We start from the raw sequence: 26,435 nt of genomic DNA, 5'->3' as shown, positions 1-26,435 counted from the left end.
ATTTTCCCGAAGCCGATCATATTTTTCTGGGATCCGATCAAACTCTACAAGAGCTCTGAAAGAGAGCTCACAAAAGGATTCTTAGGCGATGCACCTAGCTCTCTTCTAGTTAAAAGAATTTCAGCATAAACCCTAGCAAGCGACATAAGAGTGTAATTCTGTAAGCTTTATATCCTATTTAATATTTAGCCGGTTTATAAGCGGATGACTAGATTATAGGTTGCCGTAGTGGCTGTATCCGTAAGCCTTGAAAGCTCGTTGCGAATGGCTACTTTTATTACAGTCGACCTTTAGCCCAAGTAAAAGTTTAGCTTCGACTAAAGACAGCTCTACGTTTATTTCCTTTCATATAGAGAGAACAGGATCACTAGAAAAGTTAATAGGCTTCCTTTTCACCTCACAACCCGAGAAGAATAACATTTACACTCCCTCCATCAGTAATTTAAAAAAATCTAAGTTAGTAGCTATCCATTTGCAGGGTTATTAATTTTACTAGAAGGAGGATAGTGATGGTACCTTTTACTATAAAGACAAATTTTCCCTGACTGTTAGGGTTATTTATTAGGCTACATGATGGCATAAACCCTAATGTTAAAATGATGTTAATACTCTGTCCGCATAGCTTTAAGATAAATGGCCATTTTACTACCGGCATTTTCGGGTATGAAGCGACATTGGTATGTCCATTGCTTAAACGGTCAGCATCGTCAATTTTCGTCAATGGCCAGAATTTAAGCCTAAACCGGTTGCCAATATTCCGTAAATAGAGGATCGCACACCATCATGAAGGACAATAGATGAAAAGTGAGCTATAGGGATGATCCGCGGCCAGCTTGGTGTGTGGAGCACTGAAAGGCATCCATTATATAAAACAGAAAATCTCGGCAAAAGCAGGTTCAAGACAAGAACTCTATGACCACAATTTAATTAATAGAACAGAGGATAGACCGGATCTAGCATTTAGCTTCCATATAGATTTACATACGAAAGAGGTCAAGCTACAGAATCACCAGCTGAAGTTCCAGCCAGAACCAGCTAAGTCAGAAGAAAAAACAAAGAAAGGAAAACGAATAACCGAAAAATAAAAATAAAAAGTAGACTAATAGTCAAATGTCTGTACTCATCCTGCAAAGGGAGAGAGTGATCGATCAAATCAGGAAGTCAATCTCCTTGTCCATCAAAGCACCGACTTAAGATTAATTGAGCCAAGCGCTAAGGTGAAGCTTCCTCGAACTCGCTCCAATATAAACCTTCTTTGGATAGTCGCTGATATACCAGTTCTGGGTGACAACATCCCAGTTACTTATATCCCGACGGGTGAGCTGGACAGAGAACTCGCCTGTCTCGCCCGGATTTAAAAACAGCTTGTCGAAACCTCGTAACTGAACCTTGGGGTCGTTGGGACCGCCAAGGCTAACGTACAGCTGCGGGACCTCGGCGCCGGCGACAGAACCGGTGTTTTTGATGGCGGCTGTCACGGTGTACAGCTCGTCATAGAGAAGTGGATTACCACCGGGCCCACCACCCGCAGGTAGGAACGGCTGGGGCTTTCCATCAGTCGCATTCGGGGGCAGAAACTTGCAGGCGGACTCGAGGGCGCTCGTCCCAGCAATATTTGCGGGATCAGTACTGTTGAAGTACGGGTAGATGAAGTATAACACGTTTTTCCAAGTCCCAGGGAACAAATAGTCGGACAAAGCCGTACTGAAGGTGCCGAGCGTAGGCGCAGGGATGGTCCTACCTGTGGTCGACTTATACGGAGGGGCCGAGTTCTTCTTGACCTGAATGTTGGAGTATTCGAACGTAGTATAGCTGAGGCCGAAACCAAACTCCAACGTGGGAATGATATCCGCCTTATCTAGGGCGCGGTAGTCAATGAAGACACCCTCTGTAAAGTCGATCTGTGGTGCCAGATCGCCGTTGTTGGGCTCGTACATGACATCGGGCACCTGAGTGCGATCGGAGACCCAGCTGAAGGGACTTTTGCCTGACGGGTTGACGTCTCCGTAAAGGACATCTGTAATAGCATTACCAGACTGCTCACCCGGGATACCGGCCCAGACAACAGCGGATATGTTCGGGTTGTTGAACCAGTCGTCGACTATCACAGAGCCAACAGAGTGGATCACTACAACGGTCTTGTCACACAGGGCCGACACATTCCTGATCAGGTCATCGCCGCCGTGCCAAAGGGTTAAATTGTTGCGATCACCGATATTCCCGCCAACCGTAATATAGCCCTCACCTGAGTCGGCGTTGACAAAGACAATGGATACAGTCTCAGCTTGTGAGACCAAATCCGGGATCGCAGTGAGGCCATTACCTTGTTGCGTGTTTGAATCGTCGGTTACATAGTCGTCGAAAATGGCCTGGTACGCCGAACCCTCTTGGATAGCCCGGGCCTGCAGGGCAGCATCTGGTGTGACAAGGTAGGCAAAGTTGGCAGTGCCCGAACCCCAAGCCATGCCCAGAGTCCCGTTATCACAACCCCGGTCACTACAACCATTGGGTCCGTCCAAATTCGGGCCGGCATCGGATCCGATCACGGCAATCTGCTTCACTTTCTTGAGGGGAAGGATACCGTTATTCTTCAACAGCACGGACCCTTCAGCAGCAACTTGCCGGGCCACCTTTGCATGGTTCCCACGCACATCGACATGGTAATTGATCTGTTGGTAGCCCTCGTTCGCAGCAAAATGAAGGGGGCCTTCTGTAGCGAAAGACCACGAATCAAAGGTGACGGGTGGCTGGTCCTCCAGAGTACGGCCGACCTTGAAGTAGGCAGCCATTATCCTCATGGCCATATCGTCGATCCGCCACGAAGGAACAGTGCCGTTAATTACACTCAAGGTCAGGTTTGCGCCCCAGAAACTCAGACCTGAGTCGAATGCGGTGTCTCCGGGCATCGTCATATCGAGACCAGCTACTGCACTCGCAACGCCAGTAAGTTGAGCGGTCCAGTCACTCATCACAAAGCCCTGAAAGCCAAGCTCATTCTTGAGTAAGCCGTTGAGCACCTTGGAGTTCTGACATGCGTATGAGTTGTTGAGCTGATTGTATGAGCACATGACGGAACCAACACCTGCGCGGACGGCATCGGCAAAGGGCCAAAGGTACAGCTCGTGCATTGTCTGGTCGTCAACATTGGATGAATACGATGCGACGACTCCATCCTGACCAGCGCTACGGAAATGCTCCTGCTCGTAGCCGATAAAGTGTTTCACACATGCAATCACACCGGCGTCCTGGATTCCCTTGATGGTCTCCGAAACCCCAACACCCGTCAGGACTGGGTCTGGCGAGAACCCCTCCCAATTCCGCCCAGCCTCGGGGGCACGACCTAGAGGGCCACAAACCGGGCCCAGTTGGACAGTGCTGCCTTTCCCACGATGTTCCTGACCCATCGCCAGACCGCGAGCGTACATGAGAGATCGATCCCACGTGGCAGCGGCCGTCACCCCCCCAGGAAATACTGTATTGTAATCAGTTAACCGGACGCCCACTGGCGAGTCCTGAGTGCAGAATCCATTGAAGCCCAACCGAGGCACAGACCCAGTGTTCCCGACGCATTGATCACTTTCCCAGCTACAAATCAACGTTAGTCTACTGCATGACGGTCGATAATCATGCGGAGGAAGGAGTTACAACTCCTTACTTACCCTGTGCCGGTCGTCAAATTCACCTTCTCCAACAGTGTCATCTGGGAGACGAACGACTTGGCCTTCTCGTAGGCTTCTTCCCAACCCACCACATTAGGGTTCATCCAAGGCGATGGGTAGCTCGGTGGCGATGCGGGCATGGGAAGTAAATCTCTCTTATTGAGGGGCTGTCTCAGAAGTGAGGGACTTCAATGTTAATGACGATCAATTCAATTTCATTACGGGTTTTATTGGGCTCAAGGCCCAACTCATGGGTCCACATACATCGGTGCCATATTGACGAGAACCAATATGCGCGGCGACTATGGAGTCACAGCTCGCTAGGACGGCAACAGCAATGATGGCGGCCTTCATGCTTCGGGGTAGTCTGAACTAATTTCTTGAGCGTTTCAAGGACTGAGGACGGTCGGTTCCCTTGGTAAGAAAAGTGAGCTCGGTCAACCAGGGAGGCTGCTTCTTATATGGAACGTGATCCATCCTAATCAAAACAAGAAGTCGGTCGGCAATTGCTCCGTATTTCTTTTGCTTATTTTTTCACGATTCTTGATTCCCCATATTCTTGCGGCCGGAGAAGCGCAAAGAGCGGGGATTACGGTAGGGCCTCTTCCCTCAATCTCACCGACGGTTAGACGATAGCGAGCTTGCGCTTACAGCAGCTCGCACCCCCGTGCAATATGTGGAGCCCAACTATAGGGCTCGAGCCTGTACTATTGGTTAGATTTTCCAAGGCCACAGCCGACTCCACAAAAAGCCCAAAGATTTGGCTTTCTCAGCCCAAGTTTTGCGGGGTGTTTTTTGGAGCTCTGCAATATGACTCTTTTCGTCTATTGATAAATCAACACCTCAAGAGACATCATTTCAGCATTTCATTCAACTTTTCATCGTGGGATCACTTGAGTGCCCCAAAAGAAGCCTTGCATGATCTCGCCCGGAGGTCTCCTGCCTGACCCCTCTTTTCATGTCACATATTATCCTATACTAGTTAGTGCGAACGGCCCCTTGGTGGTGGTCTGAGCCGTCTGTAAGCTAAAATCTAGCGCGCTAGCGCCGGGTTTGGGTTGCTGGCTCACGAAATTAAGAGAAACAAATGTGTTAGGATTGAGCTATTCGGACAAGCTTTTTCCCATGCTTGTCCCATGTGGTGGCCCTGGCAAAATAAGGCCGACTCTAATCCAAAGTGGGTGGCTTCCTGCTCCGCTAACAACCAGGTTCGCGCCTGCGCTTCAGTGAGAAAAGGCTCGAGGCCAAGGGTAGAACCGGGTTATGTATCCAGCCCAAGGGGCTTTATGCGTATGTGCTGACCTTTCACACTCATAGGTACTATGATACTACAAATCCTTTTCTGGATTAACTGGAGACTTATTCAGAAATGAGAAGATTCGAAAGTCGATAACAAGGTCAACTATCTTAAACGCAAAGCGAAGCGTTGGGTCCAATTTGTAGACTTAGGTAGCTTACTGTTAGGATTGGGCTTTCCCGCGATCTCCACAGTGCCGCAGCTACTTTGGGAAGGCTGGACTAGAGCGTGCGCCGAATCCAACGAGACCAGGGAGGGAAATTACCCCGGAAGGAAACAAAGGGTTCTCGGCACATATGCTTTGGACAGTTGTAACCGTAACAGAGAGACGCACATAATTATTGCACTGATGGCAAGCGATGAATCCATTAAATCCGATATTCCGCGGATCTAATCACGTATCTCATGGTCGGCCACGCCAATGAACTAGTGGCTGGAGACTACAGCGACCAATCACTAACCTCACTAGATAGTGGAGCGCTGTGCAACATATTTCTCCTCGTTCTCTGACCACAGCCGGAACTTGTGGGGCTCTTTTTGAAGCAGTGCCTTTTCACCGTCATTGAAATCGGTCATGTTAAAACGGCGCTATGGTAGCCAGTCGTCATCATCATCCAGGCAGAATGCAGGGTCAGCATCGGTATCGCAGATATCTCCAGAGCTGATGCTATCCTCCTTGTTGTCTGCAGGCTGATTCCAGTCGCCGGGTCTGCAGAGAATGCTTTCGGCCACAAATGTGGCTCCTATCTCATATATTTCACTCGACTGTTAATAAATGGTCCCTACTGTCCTAGGTTGCACGGGAATGGGACCCATTCCACGCTTTTTGTCCGTGCACCCCATATTAAGCCGTCCACCGGACGGCTGGGACCTGTCGCGCCATTACGCGGAAATTATCCGTGCGTTGTCAACCAATCGCAGCGGCCTATACCACCCTACCCTACGCGTTCCAGCAATTCATTAGAGTAGAGGCTCACTGGAAAAAGAATAACTTTGATCGCTATTCTGAGGGCATTAAGATAGCTGAGCATTTCTTTCAAGCCATCCGAAAAGAAGTTGCAGGGTTCTGAAGGGCTCGAAATCTTTCCGTCTGGGCTAATTCCAACCTGAAGAACCGACTTTAAAGCAGAATGTGCAGCGTAGGTATGAATGACTGCATAGCGCAGCGTCCGTACATAGATGCTAGTTTTTTGTTGCGAATCGTGTCAGGCGTACATCATAAATGCTTTTCGGATCCACTCGCTCGAACCGGAATGTGCTGGTGTACACATTGTCCTTGGTGGCAGGAGAATTCCATCCGTATTGGCGTTGCCGACTCACTAGAGACCAACCACGAGGCTTTCCAAACGCCTCCAAGTTCTGGAGGTGATTGTACGAGTGCATAAAGGAATCCCCTCGCTGGTGGAGATTCTCGTTGTATACATCTGGAATTTCATCCACTCCAATTGTGATCGACTTCCGCGCTATCACGAAGCAGGAGACAAGGAGAAAAGCAAATTCCTCGGGTGAGAGAAAGTGGATTGCAGAGAAACAGACGATATGATCTACCTTCGTCAGGGTGGTATATTCAAGAAGACAGGTCTGCATGCGGCTCACGTAGACTTCGTTGTAGAAGCCCATTGTCCGACAGCACTCCACCATTCCCGGCGATAGATCAAAACCAACAAGCTGGCCCTCACGGTGGCGATGACCTCCGGGTTGGCACTCGGCCAGCAGACGGCCAAAACCGCCAGTCCCACATGCAAGGTCAACCACTGTGCCCTCGAAATCGAACTCTCTCGTGACCTTGCGCATGATATCATCTATTTGGCTTCTGGTCCGCACAATCTCATCGTAGTCGGGGGCCATCTTGTCATAAATTCCGGCAACCTTAGACCATTCTCGGAGAGTACCGTTCTGGAGGAAGTAATTCGCAATGAAGATATTCACCACCGCCGTATGGCCACCCGGAAGACTCTCCGTAATGGGCGCGTCCGCGAAGCCGGTCTCGTCCGGAAGGAAACATGCGGGCTGTGGGTTGACTTCGATGGCGAAGACCTCGCCGTTGGGCCGGACACGTATGTCCACGTCACATCCCATATAGCTATGGCGAAAACGGCCGGTCTCGAAAGCCTCCAGCGCCACCTCGTGCAGACGGTCGTAGAGAGTAGGGTTGTCTTCACGACAAATGATCTCGAACCGTGTTTGGTCGTCGAATTTCATGTCAAATGTAAGAAAATTGGCTCGGTTTGGTGCGTCCCTGGTATTGACAACGCAGGGTTGCAGAGCCAACGCAGAGTCTCCCATTGCGATGACACTGACCAGGTAATCACGGCCGTTGATGTATTCTTGGACGACAATGTCGTCACTCAAACGGCTATCGGGATCGTACGAATCCGCGTACGCTTCTGGGTCTTTCTTTCCCAATGCTTTTGCTCTGCGCCATCGAGAGTCCCGAAGGCGCTCGTTAATGCGGCGCAAGGCTGTCTGAAGCTCGATCTGGTTGTGGCAAAGAGACTGTTCGTCGATCATTTGGCTTGCGCATCCATTTGCCGGCTTCACAAAGAGAGGAAACTTCTCTTTTCCGGGCACTGGAGGTGCACCCCGCCGACAGGCGTTCTTATAGAAGTCGTTCTTGGACCACGAGCGCTCCCAGCTGCGAACGCCAGCAGAGGGAACTCCCAAAGACTCGAAGTATCGACTCGCTTCGATCCCAGCTACATCATCGTCCAATGTGCCCCAGAGGAAGTTGATGTAAAAGTCAAACTGCTCGGCGACGACGGCGTCAATCTCCTCTTTCGCTGTGTCCTTGTGGATGAAACGGTTCTCAAACGAATGCTGAAACGTGAAGGCCCCTGGATTAGGAACACTTGTGTCTACTTCTTGAAGACTCGACTCAGAACCCTCATACGAGGATTGAAGCACACAGATTCTCATAATAGTAGGAAGTGTCCTCGTTGACGGGAAGGGAAGATGTTGGAGACACTGGAAGGGGAATTTGGAGATCAAGTCACCATCCGTTTGTGCGCAGTGGACTCTATATATACGTATTGACATACCATGGCATGTATCTTCGCTCCTTGCATAAGACGAGACGCTTCTTCAGCTCTAGAATAAAGCACCAAACCGCTCTACGTTTGGGCCAATACCGTCGCTTGACCAACCCTTGTCGCCATTTATGCTATACAGCGCAGTACCACTTTACATGAGAAATCCTGCTCAAAAGCTAAGACAGAAACGGTATTTACTTATATCCCAGCTCCAATGAAGTGGATGGACCTAGAGCATGCAGCACTGTATGTGTCAGAAAGGCTCTAGAGACGAGGGACATACCGTAATGGAAAATAATTTGCCGACCAGCTGATATTCCTGCCCTCAGCGCCGCCTCGCATTCCTCACCGAAGTTTTATCCTGGATAACACTTCTTTCTTTGCCTTCCACCTGAGTATGGGACTTGCCAAGCCCATCAGCTCCTAGAGTTATTGCTGAACCTCATTAATTCGAGCTAACGCGAAAGTGTTCGGATACCCCAACCGGCGTTCAATTGTAGAACTTAATTCATACGTTGATCATTTCCTTCCGTTAATGATTGGCAAGAATGCCTTGACTCTAGCTATACGTGTCCTGCAGCATACTTCCTGTATCCTCGTTAAGGTCTACAAGATACATTTATCTTAATTCGCCTCGTATCATTTCTGCATGTCTTATTTCTTATACATGCTGTGCAAGCCGTGGGTTGAAGCGGTGTAGCAAGATTCAAGGGTCAACTGCTACAAGTCACGGTAGTTCAGACAGAGTTGATTGTAATAGGTGACCTTCAATCGATCTGCTCCAATGCAAACTAGATTCTGTCTCCGACGCTCCAATTCATACTTCATCGACAATCTATTGTTGGACCTGGCCACCAAATAACGCATTTGAGCCTGTTGACAAGCTGACAAGTGCTTGGCTATCCCTTGCTTTAAGTGATCTGCCCAAAGAATGCCCACATCCGGCTCAAATGCATTCGACCATCCCTTGCTGTTGCTCCCAACCTTCTTGGCTTGCTTAAACATTTCGTCTTGTTGATAACCCACATCTCCTCTCCAAATTTCGTCATAGTAATTGCGTGGAAGATGCCGTCTCTTCCGAGCTGGGTGAAACCATCCAGATCTGATACGCGGCGATGGAGGTCCTCTAGCACATTTGTATTGTTCGTCGTGTGTTTTGCAATAGCTACGGTAAGAATGGCATCCCTTCATCTCTCCGGAAAGGCTATGCTAACGTATACCTGCGGGGTGGGCAAAGGACATGCTTCTCTACGGATTGGTGAGGATCGTTTGAGACTCTGATTCGACAGACGATTGAATTGTCATGAATACAGATCGTTCCGGTGGTTCCAACCGCCCTACATGAGAAATTAGGGCTAGCCCACGAACAACGTATGCCACTCTTTCGACTCATTCTGCAGGCTCCTGGGACATCACTCTCACCACAAATACAGTAGCTGACGATCAACCGATGCTTCAGAACAGAGATGGACATCAATTCTCCTTGCGCTTTACGGAGCCTCGACTCTAGTGGTTTCTCGTATGTTTTCCCAGACCCCATCAGCGCATGGCTTTCCTTCCTCACTGTCACCAGCCATCTGTGGGTACATCACGGACAGAGTTCAGAAGCGTCAGATACCATTTCTCACGGGAGTGGCTGCCGTCGCCGTTGGAACGGCGCTGCTATGTGAAAGCACCCATGTAGCGTGGTGGATCATAGGTCGCATCCTCCAAGGCGCGGCGGCCGCCATCATTTGGACCACTGGCATGAATCTTCTAGTGGACACCTTCGCCAACGACTCGCTGGGCCAGGCAATGGGGTATTCGTCCATGGCAACTGTTGCTGGCACCACGACCGGCCCGCTTCTTGGAGGAGTTCTCTACGAGCACGGAGGATACTACGCCCCTTTTATCCTCGCATTCGGGCTGATCGGCGTAGACTTTTTCCTTCGAGTCGTCATAATTGACCCTAGAGGGAGGAAATCTACAGAAAATGAAGAGCCGCGTGGTCATGGCAGAGACCGAAACGCAGAAGAAAAGCATAATGACCATCATCCTAACCCTCTTCAAGAGGAAAAAAGAGCCAGCTCAAAAGCTTGGGATAGACTCTCCAGGCCCTCCAATTATGACGAGCCGCCTGCAGAGCAGCCAGCCGCTCGTCGAGCCGGCAAATTCCGTCTTCTCTTCAGCTCACCACGGATGTTTGTGATCCTGTGGGTTTATTTCCTAGTCTCGGTCACCGTCACTTCGTTCGATAGCGTGCTTCCGCTCTTCGTTCGGGATACCTTTGGCTGGACTCAAACTGCCCAGGGGTTGATTTTCATTCCTCTAATGGTCCCCAACATCCTCGATCCTGTCTCGGGGTACCTTGTCGACCGATGGCCTGCATGTCGCCGATTCCAGTCGTCTACAGCCCTCTTCGCCGCCGTCCCCGTGTTGGTCTGCATGCGCTATGTCACGGATAATTCAATGCGGGACAAGGTGCTGTTGTGCGCTTTGCTCATGCTGCTGGGTGTCTGTATTGGGTTTTTAGAGCCACCGATTATGGTCGAGATTTCGTCTATGGTGGAAGATCTAGAGGCACGCAACCCGGGGGCCTTCGACAGAGGCGGGACTACCGCGCTGGCATACGGCATCTCGAACAGTGCTTTTGCTGCGGGATCAATAACCGGGCCCTTCCTTGGTGGATTCATCCGTGATCGTTGTGGATGGGCGACCATGTCGTGGACACTGGCTATGCCTCTTGGGATATCTGGTGTACTCGTGTTGCTCTTCTTTCGATAGTTGATACCCTGCCCTAATGCCCCAGTTCTAGAGCCTCGCTCCGACTACATTGTCTACATCGTGTATTAATGATTTCAATGCTTGCGCAGAGGCATCTGTCGAACTGAGGGGTGGTATTTTACCACTAAGGATGAGGTTATTCATCAAGTACCTATAGACCTAGCACTCACCATCAGGTAGACTGCGCCAAAACCCACAGGCAGGTTAAAATCTTCAACCAGAACCCGATCCCGAACCTGCGCGGGTTATGGGTTATAAATCTAGATTGAAAAACCCGCAAATAATCTATCTTGACCCGAAATTATATAAAAGCTTAGTCTTGGTGTATATAATTTGGCTGATTTGTCTTAATTAAATACTGTACTATTATTTTAATGGGTATATAGTCCGCCACACAAAGAGTGACTATGCTAACCGTCCCAGGAACTTGTGATAAGTTACTATTGTTATTCGAGCCGCCACCTTGGCAGCCCTAGTACTACTACGGATGGAAGAGAAAAGAGAAAGATGCCACGGTGGCTTGATACAGGCTCCGAGGTTTGAGCTTATAACCTGTAGGCAAAAGGATAAAACGATTGAATTGAGTGATGCTCAAGATGATCAAGAGGATCGTCTCTCTACTCCTTCGGCAGGCAGGGATAGGACAATCTCCGTTTGCAATCGCCAAGTGAGATCACGTAGCACGAGTCCCTACGCTAGTAAAAGTCTCCTAAGATCGCTAGCTCGATAGAACGTATATAAGCCGAATAATTAAAGATCCGATTTTATATTAAATATTTCGAAAAGCTCTAAGTTTAGCGCGACTCTCTTAATAAGAGTTAGCTAAGTTAGGCCGAAACCCTATTAAGCTAGGCTTAAACTAATAGGCTATCGACCGCGATATAGATTAGAAAAGAGATATTAAGATTAACGATATCCCTATTTTTAAGATAGGGATCTCTATCTAAAACGTTAAAAGTGGCCAGTTATATATAATTATTAAGAAAACTAATTAGCTTAAATAGGGAATTCTTAGTATAATTATAAATCTACGGGGGACCGCATAGGGGACCGCAAAGGACCGTGGGGGACCGTGGTGTGGTTCTAACTATTTTCAAAAAAGACCAAAGACCGGATGGTCCGGTCCCGGTCCTTGCCGAGGTCTAGAGCTGGTTTGATCAAACATGTCCACCTTAGCCAAAGTATGTTTGGTTCTGTCTCTTTTTGAAAATCGGGAAATACTTGCCAAGAAGGCAGATTGTATGACACGAATTATATAGGTAAGAACGCAGGATAGATTATTTTGCCGCGGTATCTAAACACTTCCTTGGGCTCTGCGGTGGGACTAGGTATTTAAGCCATTATCGAGGCTCGCCATGAGTCTATATTGTAGTTAGCACCCACTTTTGAATTATCTAGACCTCGTCATCATCAACCCCTCTCACTATGTCAAAGTGGTACTCCGAGCCAGTAGTATACTTCCTATCCCCTCTCCCTCCTTCCTCAGGACAGTGCTGCGCCAAGCCATAAGCTGTAACTTTTGCTTTTCCCTCCTCTCCTCCTCGGTCAAGTAAATTCACCCGCATGTTGCTCAGCATACATATCCTAATTAATGTTCTGACGCGATCATTGGTGAACCCCCTAATAGCTGAAAAGCTGTGGATAGTCATCCCCCGAGATGAGACTTCCAAGATGGGCTTTGTGCTAGAGGGGGTAGGAAATGCGGAAGAAAAGAAATCATTGTCCCCATGGTCGATGCCAATCATTGCAAGGTACAGAGCATCCTGTATTGCTTGACGTCGAGTAATAGCGGGGAGGGTTTGTAGGTTTGACATACTGGTAATTTTTGCGATATTTGCGGATGGAAGATAAGAGTGTTCACAAATATACGATGACTGAATCTGGGCTTCCCCTTCTTTTATTAGTTAGCAGATGGAGAGAAGATGTATCATAGAAATAAAGTGCCTCTGAGCATACTATGTTTGTTAAGTAAAACTATTATACGGAAATATCATTAGATAGCTCCGAGGACTTGATATGCAGCGATCTTTATCGCTGCATTCTCCGTTTCAGAGCAACATTTCCGTATGCTGTGTTTTTTAAGAATGCGAATTCTTGAGAGAACCTGCCGAATCGGTACCGACATTGTAATCGCTTTGTCTGAATTCAGGCCTAGTGTGAGAAGGACCGCACCCGCTATGGCAGTATTGGCATCAAGTCCCTGGCAGAAAATATCCATGTTCTCAGCTTACAATCGGAACCCCAGATTCCGTAAGTAACTCAAGTGGTGCTCACGAATAGCTTTTGCCACTGTTTCATACAAGAGCAGTTCTCTAGCTCTGCTAGGATCTGAGCTGTTACCTGGCTTACGCAGCGATCAAAACATCTGACAAGCTCACTCAAGGGTAGCACCACTTACATTAAAAAGAGTCAAACCATGTTACATAAACCTACCATCCTTGTTAGTTCCAAGGCGTATCCAGGCATGGGTCAATTTCGGGAATGGCACACATGCCGTCTGCGATGACTAAGTTGCTCTAAATATCTGCCCAGAGCTGAATGTAATGGTGGCTTCTTCGGTGGTTGGCGTAAACCTTGGCAGAACATGAACCCATATTGAGTGTTGTAACCTCTTCAGGCAAACACAAGTCAGTGCAAGAGATCTTTAGATACAATAAAATGATCTTAAGAGAACCTACATTCGATGACATCAAGTCGTCTTCTGAATACTGTGGTAACACGGCCATCAACACTTCCACCATATGGTACGTGCATTCAAAGAGGAACCACCTAAGCCAACAAACAGCTGACACCATACAGACAGCCGACAACAGTTCGATATGTGCTAAGATACAATGTATGAGTACTCGGGGCCTCAGCATTAAAATTTCTCCGGTAGAGACGTAATAGGGAGAGCAAGGACGCAATTTGCTCCAGCAAGATGACGCTCATGAAATTCTGGTGAGAAATGGCATACCCTATAATATCAAGTCTCCTTACGGCGACCTACGACGTGGGCTGAGTAATTCAGTTACTACCAAATACTTGATAAAGAAACGGAGACGGATATGACAGCATGATTGTTGTGGTCTGACAAGATAGTAACTGGATTATCAGTGAGTTGATAAACCAGTTGCAACTAATGAATAGAAGCAACTTCCTGATCAAAATCTGAACGTAATTTATGTACATATCCCTGCTTGCCCGTGAGATGAGGTTAATTGAATAAAGACCATGCACGACTATGGGTTCCACATGCACCAAGCCTACATATATCGTTATGTTATATATGTTGAATGTCGTTTTTCAGACCCCAATTGTCCGTGACCTAGTTGTAACGGTCATGTTAGTTTGCCTTCCGGGTCGGGCAGACAAGGACAAGAGAACTTGATTTGGATCAGGCACTCACATCTTGGACGTGGTCATAGCTCAGCAGCCACGGCCCAATGTCAGGGTCACGCCAGACAAACGCCTCGCCCTGAACAGGTCCAGGTATCCTCAACAGGACATCTCGCTGCTCCTGCTCTGGACCATCCGGCAGATGGGACAGATGCTGCTGCAGCGAGCTTCGCTTAACAATGCGCTCGGTACGCTGTTTGCGACACTTCTGGTATACGGCGAGGGCATGCCGGATCTCGGAGGGTGACTTAGACCTGATGCGAGTCAGACACTCTCCGAGGACGGCGGCGTCTTCCAGCGTCATGCCTGCGCCGGATGACAGGTAAGGGAGAGTGGCGTGCACCGCGTCTCCCAGAAGCGCGAAGGTACCAGACGGGTGGTACCAACGGTCTAGCTCGTCTCGGATGCAGAGCTTCCATTTGTCGGCCGTCTTGGAAATATTGATGAGCTTGACAATGCTAATCGCATGGTTAGCGATGGTAGCCCCACGTCCAAAACTTGCCATGACACGTGGACATAACCCACCGGGGATCCCAGTCCTTATAGAAGACCTTCAACTCTTCGATGTTACCATGGGCCACACGCACCATCTCCGGAATGTCATCGGGCATGCAAAGCACCATGTTGAAGAAAGTACCCTGTCGCAAGACGTAGTTCACTAGAGCGCTGGAGATTAGAAACGTTCCAGCAGAAGTTGTACAGGAGTGCGAGGGGTGGCAATTCACCAATATGAGTTTCCGGTCCGATCCATAGGTTGACTTGAGGGTCAGTGACGAACTCTGCTAGCTCAGGATCTGATAGCATGACTGAGGCGTCCAAGAGCAAGCGGTAGGCAAGATCACCGGTCGGAGTTGGCGGTTCATCGCGTCCGCTCATAATGGCCCGCAGTTTGCTGTGCACCCCATCGGCGCCCAAGACCATATCCGCGGTGTACGTCTTTCCATCATCAGCCTGCACAGTTGCCTGGCCTGGTGGCGAGTCACATTCGACATCGGATACGGTAGTGCTGCAGACGATGTCGCCGCCAAGCTCGATGGTGCGGTCTACCAGAGCGAGATGCAAGTCTGCACGATGGAAGTCCCAGGAGGTGAGAAGGTCGCCTTTCCAGTTCCTCATGTTCGATCGGCTAGGTTCCATGGCTTTGGGCGCCAATGCCGGTTCCATGCCCCAGGAGCGAAGCACACGAGCGCCATTGGGAAGAATCTGAATGCCTGCCCCTACCTTGAAGAGTGAAACCGAATCAGTCAATTGCTTCCTTGACCGACGGCTTCAAAGTGCGATCGAAGGCGCCAGGCTCACCTCTCCAAGCTCCTTTGCGGCTTCGAGCACCTGGACATTGTGCCCTGCGAGTAACAACGCAATCGCGGCCCCGAGACCTCCGATGCCGGCACCGACGACGATAAACTGTACAAGGACAAGTTAGCTATTATCCCATTGAATGCGATCCTGAGTTGTAATGGTGCCGCGCTTGGGTGTGAAATCTGACCTTAAGTTTTGGTGTTTCACCAACAGTCGCCATTGTTGAGAATTCAAGCAACAACTTTGAGCGTTACGAAAAAAACGTACGTCGTCAGAGGAATGAGACTCAAACCTGTACGTCACCGAAACGGTTGCAGACTATGGCTACATGTAAGGGTCTTGTCAACTACCCGTGAAGTCCGGAGTCCGGAGGTATAGACATTAGACATTCGTTTGCATGCGGGTGTGCCGCCCATCAACTTGCATGGCGGTGCGATAACCATCTGAAGCAAGCCATCGTAGGTTTATCGATTACGAACCGCTGATAAAGCTGCCTTTTGGTGGCCAAAGATTTGCCGTTGGGCTGGCAGGCAATCTATTGTTCTTGCCCGTCCATCCGATTGGAGGGATGATCGGCCCTCGCTAGTGGATCTTCTATCAGGCAAGATCAAGGGTCTGGGGCAATCGATCAAATTAGTGGTCCCTGAATTCGTATGTCATATTTACCTCCTACTTACATGCCTCCAGCCAGTTATCTAGTATCCATGTATTTACAGCTCAGTGTATCCCGCCCTGTTCAGTCATTCTACTCAATTCGCCATGTCGCCTACAGTCTTGAAAGCCGAGCCTCTGGCTGAGGGCTTCTCAGCAACGACTGGTTATACCAGAGCTCCCAGCAAGACTGACCCATATCGCTATCAAGTTGGATTTGGAAACCGATCTGTGTCGGAAGCAGTGTAAGAAAATTCTGACGGTTGTGTGATGGTCCTAATCATACTGATGGGTGTTTGCAGGCCAGACACTATCCCCAACGATGGCAGAAATCTCCCGCAGCGCGCCAAATACGACTTGTACATTGAGCAGGTTTGATGCCCCCATCTCCATACCTTGCGAGAATAGCAAGTTGCTCATCAATGGCGTGATTTAGCTCAATGGCACCTCCTTCGTGACCTGTCGGAAGAACATGTTCAACGTGTAAGTCCGCACAGAGCCTCTCTCGTCACATAAAGACCACGGCTGACTTAGTGATGCTCGTACCAGATGGTTTCACAGAATTCGACCGGCGTGCGCACACAAGGCTTTCAAGCCTTTAGATTACAAACATGATGTAGGTTGTCGGCCCATTGAACAGCTCGAAGCTTTGCTAGAGCACCCAAAAGTATACTGACACTTTCATGGAGATTGTATCAAGTTTCTCGTCCCAGAACAAGGACGTCTCATTTGTACCTTTCAACAATGAGTGGGGGCCACTCGCTATTCCTCCGGAGTCGGAGCCGACGAACTTCTGGCAAGGCATGAAGACCATCCTCGGCCATGGTGATCCTACTGAGAAGGAAGGTGTCGCTTTTCACCAGTACGCAGCAAATGTATCGATGGAGAAGGAGGCTTTCATGAATCACGACGGCGACTATCTCTTCGTCCCCCAACAATGACGCCTGGACATACAGACTGAGCAGGGACGGTGAGTACTTTGCTTTTTTCAGTACCAGATCATGAGACCCGTTTTTTTGCTGAACATTCTCTTACTGCTGGGTAGGATGATGGTAGTTCCGGGCGAACTCTTTGTAATTCCTGCCGGCTTGCGGTTCAAGGTCTCTCTGCCAGACGGACCTTCAAGGGGATGTATGTGCACCGCTCCCGATAGACAAGTAGAGTCCAGTGCTAACATCCGAGCCAAAAAGATGTCCAAGAAATCTTCGGCAGCCACTTTGAACTACCTGATCTGGGTCCAATTGGGTCGAATGGCCTGGCGCTGCCCCAGGACTTTCAAGTACCTGTCGCCAGCTTTGACTTAGACACTTCCACTTGGCAAGGTGAGCCAAATATGGATCGAAAAGGCAACACAAGAGTAAGAACTGACTAAAATCAGTTATCACGAAGGTTGCGGACAACCTGTATGCCTATGAGTAGCCTCACACTCCATTTGATGTGGTCGGATGGCATGGAAAGTATATCATCATTTTGCTACGGGTTTATACATCATCTACCATGTGTTTGAGAGACTGACTGTTTGCAGCTACGTCCCGTACAAATACGAGATAGAGAAGCTTCTGGCTTTGTCAACCAACAAGGATCAGCTGGACCCCAGCGCTTACACGATTTTGACGGCTAAGTCTAAGGTTCCGGGAGTCTCTATTACCGATTTCTGCGCATTTACACCCAAATGGGTGAACTCGCTGAACTCTTGGCGACCACCGGTAAAGCTAGGCTTTGATTTGACGAGTAAAGACCAATTTTTCGGCGACTGACCTTGCCTGTTGAATGTAGTTCTACCACCGTACCATGGCTGCCGAGGTTATGGGCATGGTGCACGGTGTATACGGCGGCAGCGCCAAGGCCTTGGAACCTGGCGCGCTGACCTGCGACAACGCCTACGTTCCCCACGGAGGTGAGTTCTCCCTGTCGCTCACCATTGTTATATTCTCGAGCTGAAGTGCTAATTACTGTTTGCTCTGGGCAGAGACATATGAGTCCTGGAAGAAGAACGCCTTCATAGACCTCGAACCTGTTCTTCTCGGCGCTGGCGCCCTGAGTAAGCCTTCTCGTTTCCATGTCTAACTGTCCTTGTCTGAGGATTCTGTGCGACAGCTAAAAATATTACTATAGGCTTCATGTTCCACATGAGCTCTCATTTGGGGATCACGAAATTTGCCCTTGAAAGGCATAACCAGGTCAAGCGTATGTTTCTCCCCACCCCGCAAAAATGTACGGAAAGAAGACTGTGAACTGACTTGTATGTTTTGTAGCTATGCGAGACGAGCTCTGGGACAGCCTACAGGGCCATTTCCTCGATCATGCTTCTGAGCTGAACGCTAAGCTGGCTGCTGCGGGTATGCCGTGTCTTCCAGATGACCTTCCCGTGCACCACAACGGCGTCCCTATCGCCAAGAATGGCCATAATGGATCATCGTAGGAGAGGTATATGTTGCTACAGAAGATTAAATAGCGTAATTGAAATTGTATGACACTCTCCGTTTTTGGTTGATGGCACCTGCTTCGTACGCTTGGATTGACCGCAATGTTTTCGCCAGCTGGAAGGAGGGTCAAGGAAGGAGAAGTCCATACTGGCAATTTATGTAGCTCTTGAATCAAGGATATCAACAAATCAATCCATGCTTTCGTAAATGAGAGAAAATAATAGCTAGAAAGTTGCTGAAAACATTGGACCATAGAAAGCTGTCAGTCTATCTTCTGAGGAGGTCTACACGCTGGTTTCACTGATGCGCGTGACATTGCCATGTTGTTCACATTGAGCAATTACTACTGATCAGTCCAAAAGCACGCGGAGAACTTAGGATTACAAACGGATAATGATGCTATCTGAGCAGGAAACAGAAAGCTGGTAAGTAACTAAATATATGGAAACCGGATTAGCCGCATTCGATCTCATCGACTCAGCGGAACGTGTATGGAGCCAACTTTACAAAGAACAAGGTCAAAAAGAAAATAATTCAGAAAAGGATCAATTCGCAATAAATAGTCCATTCCTACTCTCACAACAAAAACTCTCGAAACACAAATCAGTACGTGAAATGGAAGTTAGGTCTAGGGACACAAGTTATTAGCGGTTCTCTTCTCAACATCAAGCATGGGATGGTGATGCTCACGATCCGTGACCTAACTCATTGGTCTCATCCTCAGACAAACCATTGGCGTGATGATCATCCTTACCCTCAGCCCTGCGGCGATTGGCATACCTGAACCAGAGCGACAGGCAGATGAAGACAACAGTGGAATAGGCCACCATTGCCATCGTTATTGTATGGCCCTTGATGTACCGCGGACCCTCATTGGTTGGGTAAATGAATGAACTCATGATACCACTGGACGTGCCGATGGTAAGCTGCATGCCAGTAGCAGCGGTACGCATCCCGTATCGAGGGGCATTTGCCGGCAGCCAAGCCAAGGGAAGGCCAACGACGACGTACAACCCCGTGGCTACGACGAAGCACGCAAAGTAGTGGACTCCAAATGGCACGTCTGAGATAAGCAGCGCGTACCCGATGATAGACACGATTCCAAAGCCCGCAACAAAGAGTCCGCGCTGCTGCCATCGGTCGGAGAGGTATGCCACAATGAGGTAGGAGATGGCGCCCACGGTGTAGCATGGGATGGTAAGTGCTTGGGCCAGGGGAATGCTCCATCCGCCCAAGCCGTCGATGATGGTAGGAAGGAAGTTGGAATAGCCGTAGAGCCTGCAATATGTGAGCGCTATGTTCAAGTCAGGTCGGAAGAGTTGGAGTCATACATTGTGCCGCATCCAAATTGAGCGAAGTAGAAAACCCAGCAGTACCAGGTTGTGAAAGCTTTCTTCACATCAGACCAATGGAGCTCCTGGGCTGAAGAAGTCTGGCCTACTTCCAAGGACTTTCGCAGCGCAAGCAATTCCCGTTCATCTTTCGAGAGGAATGAAATGTCTTCCGGCTGATTGGGCAGGAGGAACGGAACTGCAGCACCAAGAAGGACGGTAAGGATTCCTGCGTAGCGGAGTCAGTCGCGAACGCAAGGAAGAAATTGTTACAAGTTCAAACGAAACATGCTCGGTGTTTTTCGTCTCTTACCCTCCAAAATGAAGATCCATCTCCATCCCTCCATGCCACGGATGCCTGACATATGGCCAATACCATAGGCGAGAAGACCACCACAGGCACCTGCAATCGCAGCACTAACGAAGAGATATCCAATACGGAGACCTAACTCTTTCTTGGTATAAAACATTGTGAGATAGATGGCCAAGCCGGGAAACCTGCACAAGATGAGTTATTTAGTCTGTTGACATCTTTCATATTCGCACAGAATCGTGAAGGGTAACCTACAGGCCAGCGTCAAACTACACAACATTGGTTAGCTTTGCACGTTGCGAAAAATAGGGAAACAGGTTCTATCATACAATTCCGAGAAGCAACCTGCAAGCGAGCAGTTGCGCATATGTCTGGCAGATGCCGGTGAGGGTGCAGATGATGCCCCAGAAAAAAGTCAAGACGGCAATGTAGCGGGACGGCGTGAATTTCTTAAGTACAAGGTTCGAAGGAACTTCAAAAACTAAGAAGGTGACGTAGAATATCGAAACTGACATCTGATACTCGTTGCCAACGAGATTCAGGTTCTCGGTCATTTTGTAGAGACGGGCGTTTCCGATGTTGACGCTGTATGGCGCGTTCAGAATTAGTTCACCAAATTTCATATACATAGGGTAACCTCTTCGCGGCCGTCAAAGCCATATACCGATGAGACGAGGAAATCCCATATTCATATGAAATGGACGATCATCGAAGAGCGTAACATACCGGTCCAGAAAGCTCATCATGTAAAGCAACATCACGATGGGCACCAGGTGCAAGTCCAGCTTTCGCAGAAGTTTCTTCTCAGCTTCCTTGTCTACCTCTGCTGTATAGCCAACTCTTGCACTCTCGTCCGCAGCAACCCAGGGGTCGACGACGGAAGACTCGGTTGCCTTGAAGGCATCTTTGTTCTCCGAATCCATAATCGCGGTAATGGAGACGTACTTGGCCTTGGGTTTCTTTTTTTTTTGCCTTTCCTCAAAACTACTTAGAGGTTTTAATTTCGTTTAAACAAAGTATATTGAAACGAGATGGATACTCGACTACATCAACTCGGAATGTGAGATCTACAGAATTTATTTGTCTGCATTGTCTCACCGACCAGTTCCTGCTTCCTTATCTCATTCAGGTGCTTTGCGTATCCAGCTATGCAGCAATTGACAGGCCACGCAACTACTATGAATTTAAAATTGGGATTAGCTTACTCGTACATTTGGTTCGCCTACGATTGGACCCGTTGAGTGGCTCATGGCCTGATAACCAGGATAAGTTAGTCGTTTTGCCTGGAAGAGGAACCAGGTGATCGAAAGTGGGGGCCAAAGTCATGTGACACTTGCACTCACCTAGATGCTCCCTTGCGGTCACCTATAGTCACTCCAATGCTTGGCCTATGATTACCCCAATATGCAGCGTGCGTCGCGGATAAATTTTAACCCCTTACCTTATCTCTGAGTTCGGCACGCCCCATAGATCGTAACGCCCGATGTCGCTGCGCGCGCGCACTATCTTATCGTTGGCAATTATACGTATGACTCTACGGAGTATGTAGATACGTAATAATATGGGGAGGACAGGTCTGGACCCCAGATGTGCCATCTAGCCCAACGGCACTTTCGAGGCACCGATAAACGGCTCCACTCATCCTGCCGACCGGCCGGACATCGACACGGCGCGTCTCCGGGAACTAGTCCGTAGGAAGACGAGATGGTCTCAACCCCTTCTCGGCTCGGCTATGCCACCGTCCCCTCCACACCCTTGTCATGCCTCTGGTGGGGATGAGAAATATTCGAGTTCTGGGGACGGAAATCGGCAAACTATACACCTCCGCATAAAAGAAAGCTTAGCCCGCCTGGCCGTCGTGTTTGACCCTGCATATCTCCTGAAGGCATGTTCCCGTAATTAGAGATAGCCTTAGTGACCCTGTCAGATACCTATCATCATGCTGTTGGAACAAATTGCCAGCGCCGATAGCCTGCACGCCCTGACCGGACCGCTCGGTATCACGGCACTGCTCGTTGGACTGCTAGTGGTAGGTTTACGCAGCATCTCAGGCTGTGTTATGACAATGAGTGCCTGACTGGTTGAGCAGATCCAATATGTGATCCCATATGCGAAAGACCCGAATGGATTGAACAAGTTTCCTGGGCCTGTCGTGTCAAGGTTTTCCAACCTTTGGATGCTGTTTACGGCTAGGTCAGCGCCGCCAGAGCAAGAGGAAGACGCATAGAGATCGAAAGCGGCTAATAAAGTCAACAGGATGCATGTCATGAGCGTATCAGTTCATAAGCTTCACCAACAACATGGCGACTTTGTACGGCTATCGCCCAACCACCTTAGCGTCAACCACCCGGACAGCGTGAGAGACATCATGGGCCACGGCAACGGCTTCACCAAGTCCGAGTTCTACTACGCCTTTGACAACATTGAGCAGGGGATCTTCACGACCCGCGACCGTGCCAAGCACAGTCGCAAGCGCAAGTTTGTAGCGCACATGTTCAGCTCCAAGTCCATGGTCGAGTTTGAGCCCTACACTTCTTCCGCTCTGTTGGTAATGGGAGCTCAGATTGACAAGATGATCGACACCGGCAAGGCGGGCGACTATATTGCTCTGGATCGCACTGATCCCAAAATTGCTGCTCTGAAGCGCAAGGGCGAGATTGCCTTGGACGCCGTGACTTGGGCGTCCTTCCTGGCCTTTGACATCATCGGTGATCTGGTCAGTGGTTTATAGCGGTCCTTTGTCTAGTAACTATTTGCTTTACGTGCCAATGCCGAAACTGCTTCTGTGCGATAGGCATTTGACGAGCCATTTGGTTTCTGCAAAGCCGGTGCAGATAAGCTTGGTGGTGTCATGAAGCTGCGAGACAGGGGTGAATGGTGCTCGACAGTCGGCCAAGTGCCGTGGATTAAAAGTAAGCACCTGCCTCGAACTTGTTCGCCAGACGTTCATGTTACCTCGAGCAAAGGCACTGACACTGACACTTCTCACCAGCATGGACCCCTTACTTCTTTTTTGATCCATTTTTTATCCGTGGACGTAATGCCGCCGCCGGCCTGGCCGAGATTGGCATCAACTCTGTCGAAAAGCGCAAGAACAAGCCCAGTGACCCTAGCCGAAGGGACATCCTCTACTATCTGCTGTCAGCTAAAGATCCCGACACGGGGGGCCCTCTTCCCGATCGCGAGTTGAAGGCTGAAGCGTTGACGCAGCTGATAGCTGGCAGCGACACCACGGGTAATTCACTTGCCCAAATCATAGACCTTCTCGTTCGCCATCCAAACAAGATGGCCAAGCTAATTGCCGAGCTCGATGAACAATACCCGGCCCCCTCCCCCGCTGACTTCGTCTCCCTCTTTGCCGACTGCCAGAACCTCCCATACCTCCAGGCTTGCATATGCGAAGTTCTCCGTCTCCGTACTGTCACTTCCATGGGTCTGCCGCGTGCCGTCGGTGCCAGCGGAGCCAACGTGTGCGGTCACTTTTTCCCAGAAGGCACCATCCTCTCAGTGCCTACTTACACTGTTCACCGTGATCCTCGTCGCTGGGGAGATAATGCGTTGGAGTTCGAACCGGAACGCTGGCTTGGCGGTACCCAGGCAGAGCTTGAGAAACACTTCCTCGCTTTCAGCTTTGGACCTCGAGCCTGTATCGGACGGAATGTAAGTGTCGACTCCTATCTCGACCTAATTTCTGATTCATCGTCGCTGACTCATATAAGGTTGCTTTCATGGAGGTGAAGAAAACGGTAGCGACACTGTTCCGTCGCTTCTCTCTCCGAGCTGTGTATCCCGATAGGCAGCCGTGTATTCGAGAGGGTTTCCACAACAAGTGCGATGAATCATTTGTCTTCATGAGCCGCAGGGATTAAAACCGGAGTGTTAACTCCGACAAGGCGTCCAAAGCCCAGTTCAACATCTCTCGGGTGAACGGCGACTGCCCTCCAGTCCTATGCAAGGAACAAGATCGCAGTGACTACTCGTACATGCAACGTTTCAGGACAGAAAATTGTAATGAAGATGTTGATAATTCTCTAAGTTCTACTTGACGATTTCAACTGTTAGTCGCAGTTTCTCTACTCTCTATCGTATTTTGGATAGTGGCTATGATGGCATCTGGTCGAAAACACGGCCGAACGCCTGGCATGCTCTTATACTTCATATTACTCTAGTCTCTCCTCGGAATGTACAATCATATCAATTTATTTGCCACCTCTACCTACTGTCAAGCCCATTCACATAGGACAAAGATGATGCATAAAACGTAAATGTCTGGAGGGTCACTTCGGACTAGAAGCAAGCAGATTACTTGGCTGGAAGAGTTGTAGAATATGGGTAATTCAGAGACACATCGAGCATCAACAATATGAATCCCAATGTCGGCAGGTTCCAAACTCCACGGTCGAACCCCACTCATCTGTTCCTGCCTGCCGGTGGCCGTAGACTGGTTCTCATGCCGCTTACCAATCGTAACTGCAGGCTCAGTGGAACATGCAGTATGTTGAGCTGTTACATACCAGCTGTCAGAGCCCTACCTTTTGTCGGTCTCGTCAAGGATGAGCCTACGGAGCTGGTAGAAAACGCCGTATAAAGCCGCATAAAGTGTTTCCGGCTACGGCAGAGACCCTATAAGAATTCAGAAGCTTGAGCAGCAGTTGGCATTATCACTGACGCATGTCCATGTCAGCAGGCTCAAGCTACCATAATGCCTACTAAGATTCTCCTCACTGGTAAGAGCTCCTGACGGACAAAGCCTGAGTGAATATGAGACCAAAAAGATTCGGTCACCTTGATCAGAGCTACCATAATGTTTCATATCTAGCAAGACAAAGCGGATCTGGATCGCTAACGCAAGATTCAACTTCTAGGTGGCAGTGGGTTTGTGGCGTCTCACATCCTCTCACTCCTGCTAGAACGTGGCCATAGTGTCGTGACCACTGTCAGGAGTGAAGAGAAGGCAGGCCAGATCCGACAGCGTTTTTCTGCAGTTTCCAAATCAAAACTAGACTTCGCCATCAAAGGAGACATCAGTGAAGAGAATGCCTTCGAGGCCGCTATTAAGGCAGATCCGCCATTTACCATTGTGGTACGTGATGATATCACCCAGTCCCATTCCCTTGCGTATGATCAACTTACCGAGATTCCGTGGTGCTTAGATTCACACCGCATCGCCGTATTACTATAACCCTCAAGATATCCAGCGAGATCTTATAGACCCCGCCGTGAAAGGAACCGTGGGCATCCTCAACTCCATCAAGTGCAACGCTCCTTCGGTACGACGAGTCATTCTTACATCATCGTTCGTTGCGGTGGCCCACGACGCACAGGGTGTCAGTTGGGACCATACCTATACGGCAGAAGACTGGAATCCGGTTACTCCTGAGGAGGCTACTACCAACCCCTTTCGTGGGATATCGAGGTTGGTTGGTTCATAATCCTGTTACCGACAGCGTTCCAATTATACTAACCGTGCGCATCAATTCAGGCAGCAAAACCTTTGCGGAACGAGGGGCTTGGGAATTTGTTGAAAAGGAAAAGCCAAATTTTGATCTCGTCACTTTTTGCCCCCCACTCGTGTTTGGCCCGGTAGCGCATTCGCTGAAGTCTTTCGACGGTCTCAACACATCTAACAAGCGAATATGGGGTATCATGACTGGCGGTGCTCGAAACGAGGTCAGTACCCTTGCCTTGGAACACACGGAGGGCAGCCTCTCATGACTGCACTGGCCCGTATCGCAAGGGACTTTGGCTAATTCATATTTTCATCTGGAATAGATTCCAGATACAGGTTTTTACCTCTGGGTAGACGTGCGAGATCTGGCCTTGTCGCACGTCAAGGCCGCAGAAGCAGGGACAGATGTGGCCAACAAGCGCTTCCTAGTCATTGGGCCAGGGTATTTCAACAACAAGGAGATCGTTCGGATTCTTCATGAGAATTTCCCAAAGTACGCAGCCGAGCACTCGCCAACTCTTTCTGCGTCTGGAGGAGTTTATCCTGCACAGGGCTTGTACCGATACGATGTTGAGCCGGTGAAGAAGTTGCTTGGTGTTGACTTTCGGCCACTGGATGACTGCATCGTCAATTTTGCTCGGTCTCTCGAGAACTACCCGTTCGGCGTGTCCCTGTCATAGAATTAAGCTACAATGAATGGCGGATCTTTGGCATATGTCACTTCGCCCGCCTCTTAGTGAATACCCTTGAACAATCCAGAGTCCGAGAATGTCTTGTATGTAGCTGGACTAGACGTTCCGGGCCCCTAGAGAAGCTTTGTAAAACCTTGGGCTTCAACAA

The 26,435-nt window shown here is 49.3% G+C and overlaps 8 protein-coding genes across 8 annotated transcripts; 4 read left to right on the top strand and 4 right to left on the bottom strand.

Moving 5' to 3' along the window:
- Positions 1-1,196: 1,196 nt before the first annotated feature.
- N7498_000042 (beta-glucosidase) lies at positions 1,197-3,799 on the bottom strand (the record flags this gene model as incomplete). Its single annotated transcript, XM_058447105.1, has 2 exons — positions 1,197-3,585; positions 3,660-3,799. The coding sequence occupies 2 exons, from the start codon at positions 3,797-3,799 to the stop codon at positions 1,197-1,199; spliced, it is 2,529 nt and encodes an 842-aa protein (XP_058312516.1).
- Positions 3,800-6,138: 2,339 nt separating this feature from the next.
- On the bottom strand, positions 6,139-7,872 carry N7498_000041 (class I SAM-dependent methyltransferase; the record flags this gene model as incomplete). Its single annotated transcript, XM_058447104.1, has 1 exon — positions 6,139-7,872. One exon carries the CDS (start codon positions 7,870-7,872, stop codon positions 6,139-6,141), a length of 1,734 nt encoding a protein of 577 aa, XP_058312515.1.
- Positions 7,873-9,506: 1,634 nt separating this feature from the next.
- On the top strand, positions 9,507-10,748 carry N7498_000040 (MFS transporter; the record flags this gene model as incomplete). The annotated part of the gene is made up of 1 exon (XM_058447103.1): positions 9,507-10,748. The coding sequence occupies one exon, from the start codon at positions 9,507-9,509 to the stop codon at positions 10,746-10,748; it is 1,242 nt and encodes a 413-aa protein (XP_058312514.1).
- A 3,262-nt stretch (positions 10,749-14,010) lies between these two features.
- On the bottom strand, positions 14,011-15,645 carry N7498_000039 (uncharacterized protein; the record flags this gene model as incomplete). Its single annotated transcript, XM_058447102.1, has 6 exons — positions 14,011-14,055; positions 14,137-14,584; positions 14,652-14,784; positions 14,852-15,347; positions 15,426-15,530; positions 15,613-15,645. 6 exons carry the CDS (start codon positions 15,643-15,645, stop codon positions 14,011-14,013), a joined length of 1,260 nt encoding a protein of 419 aa, XP_058312513.1.
- A 539-nt stretch (positions 15,646-16,184) lies between these two features.
- N7498_000038 (homogentisate 1-2-dioxygenase) lies at positions 16,185-18,498 on the top strand (the record flags this gene model as incomplete). Its single annotated transcript, XM_058447101.1, has 13 exons — positions 16,185-16,321; positions 16,379-16,448; positions 16,513-16,559; positions 16,638-16,692; positions 16,766-16,938; positions 17,122-17,207; positions 17,267-17,398; positions 17,455-17,479; positions 17,587-17,782; positions 17,853-17,973; positions 18,046-18,117; positions 18,192-18,263; positions 18,332-18,498. 13 exons carry the CDS (start codon positions 16,185-16,187, stop codon positions 18,496-18,498), a joined length of 1,353 nt encoding a protein of 450 aa, XP_058312512.1.
- A 607-nt stretch (positions 18,499-19,105) lies between these two features.
- N7498_000037 (uncharacterized protein) lies at positions 19,106-21,069 on the bottom strand (the record flags this gene model as incomplete). Its single annotated transcript, XM_058447100.1, has 7 exons — positions 19,106-19,130; positions 19,193-19,780; positions 19,834-20,062; positions 20,147-20,331; positions 20,402-20,415; positions 20,476-20,731; positions 20,873-21,069. 7 exons carry the CDS (start codon positions 21,067-21,069, stop codon positions 19,106-19,108), a joined length of 1,494 nt encoding a protein of 497 aa, XP_058312511.1.
- Positions 21,070-22,085: 1,016 nt separating this feature from the next.
- N7498_000036 (cytochrome P450) lies at positions 22,086-24,015 on the top strand (the record flags this gene model as incomplete). The annotated part of the gene is made up of 6 exons (XM_058447099.1): positions 22,086-22,175; positions 22,236-22,339; positions 22,403-22,862; positions 22,941-23,058; positions 23,139-23,806; positions 23,866-24,015. The coding sequence occupies 6 exons, from the start codon at positions 22,086-22,088 to the stop codon at positions 24,013-24,015; spliced, it is 1,590 nt and encodes a 529-aa protein (XP_058312510.1).
- An 833-nt stretch (positions 24,016-24,848) lies between these two features.
- Positions 24,849-26,275, top strand: N7498_000035 (SDR family oxidoreductase; the record flags this gene model as incomplete). The annotated part of the gene is made up of 5 exons (XM_058447098.1): positions 24,849-24,873; positions 25,012-25,229; positions 25,300-25,562; positions 25,633-25,816; positions 25,919-26,275. 5 exons carry the CDS (start codon positions 24,849-24,851, stop codon positions 26,273-26,275), a joined length of 1,047 nt encoding a protein of 348 aa, XP_058312509.1.
- Between the last annotated feature and the right edge of the window lie 160 nt (positions 26,276-26,435).

Source organism: Penicillium cinerascens, assembly GCF_028974065.1.
Source record: "Penicillium cinerascens strain IBT 15544 chromosome Unknown contig_16_segment0_segment0, whole genome shotgun sequence".
Taxonomy (NCBI): Eukaryota; Fungi; Ascomycota; class Eurotiomycetes; order Eurotiales; family Aspergillaceae; genus Penicillium; species Penicillium cinerascens.
This window is presented reverse-complemented; position numbering and strand designations above follow the sequence as displayed.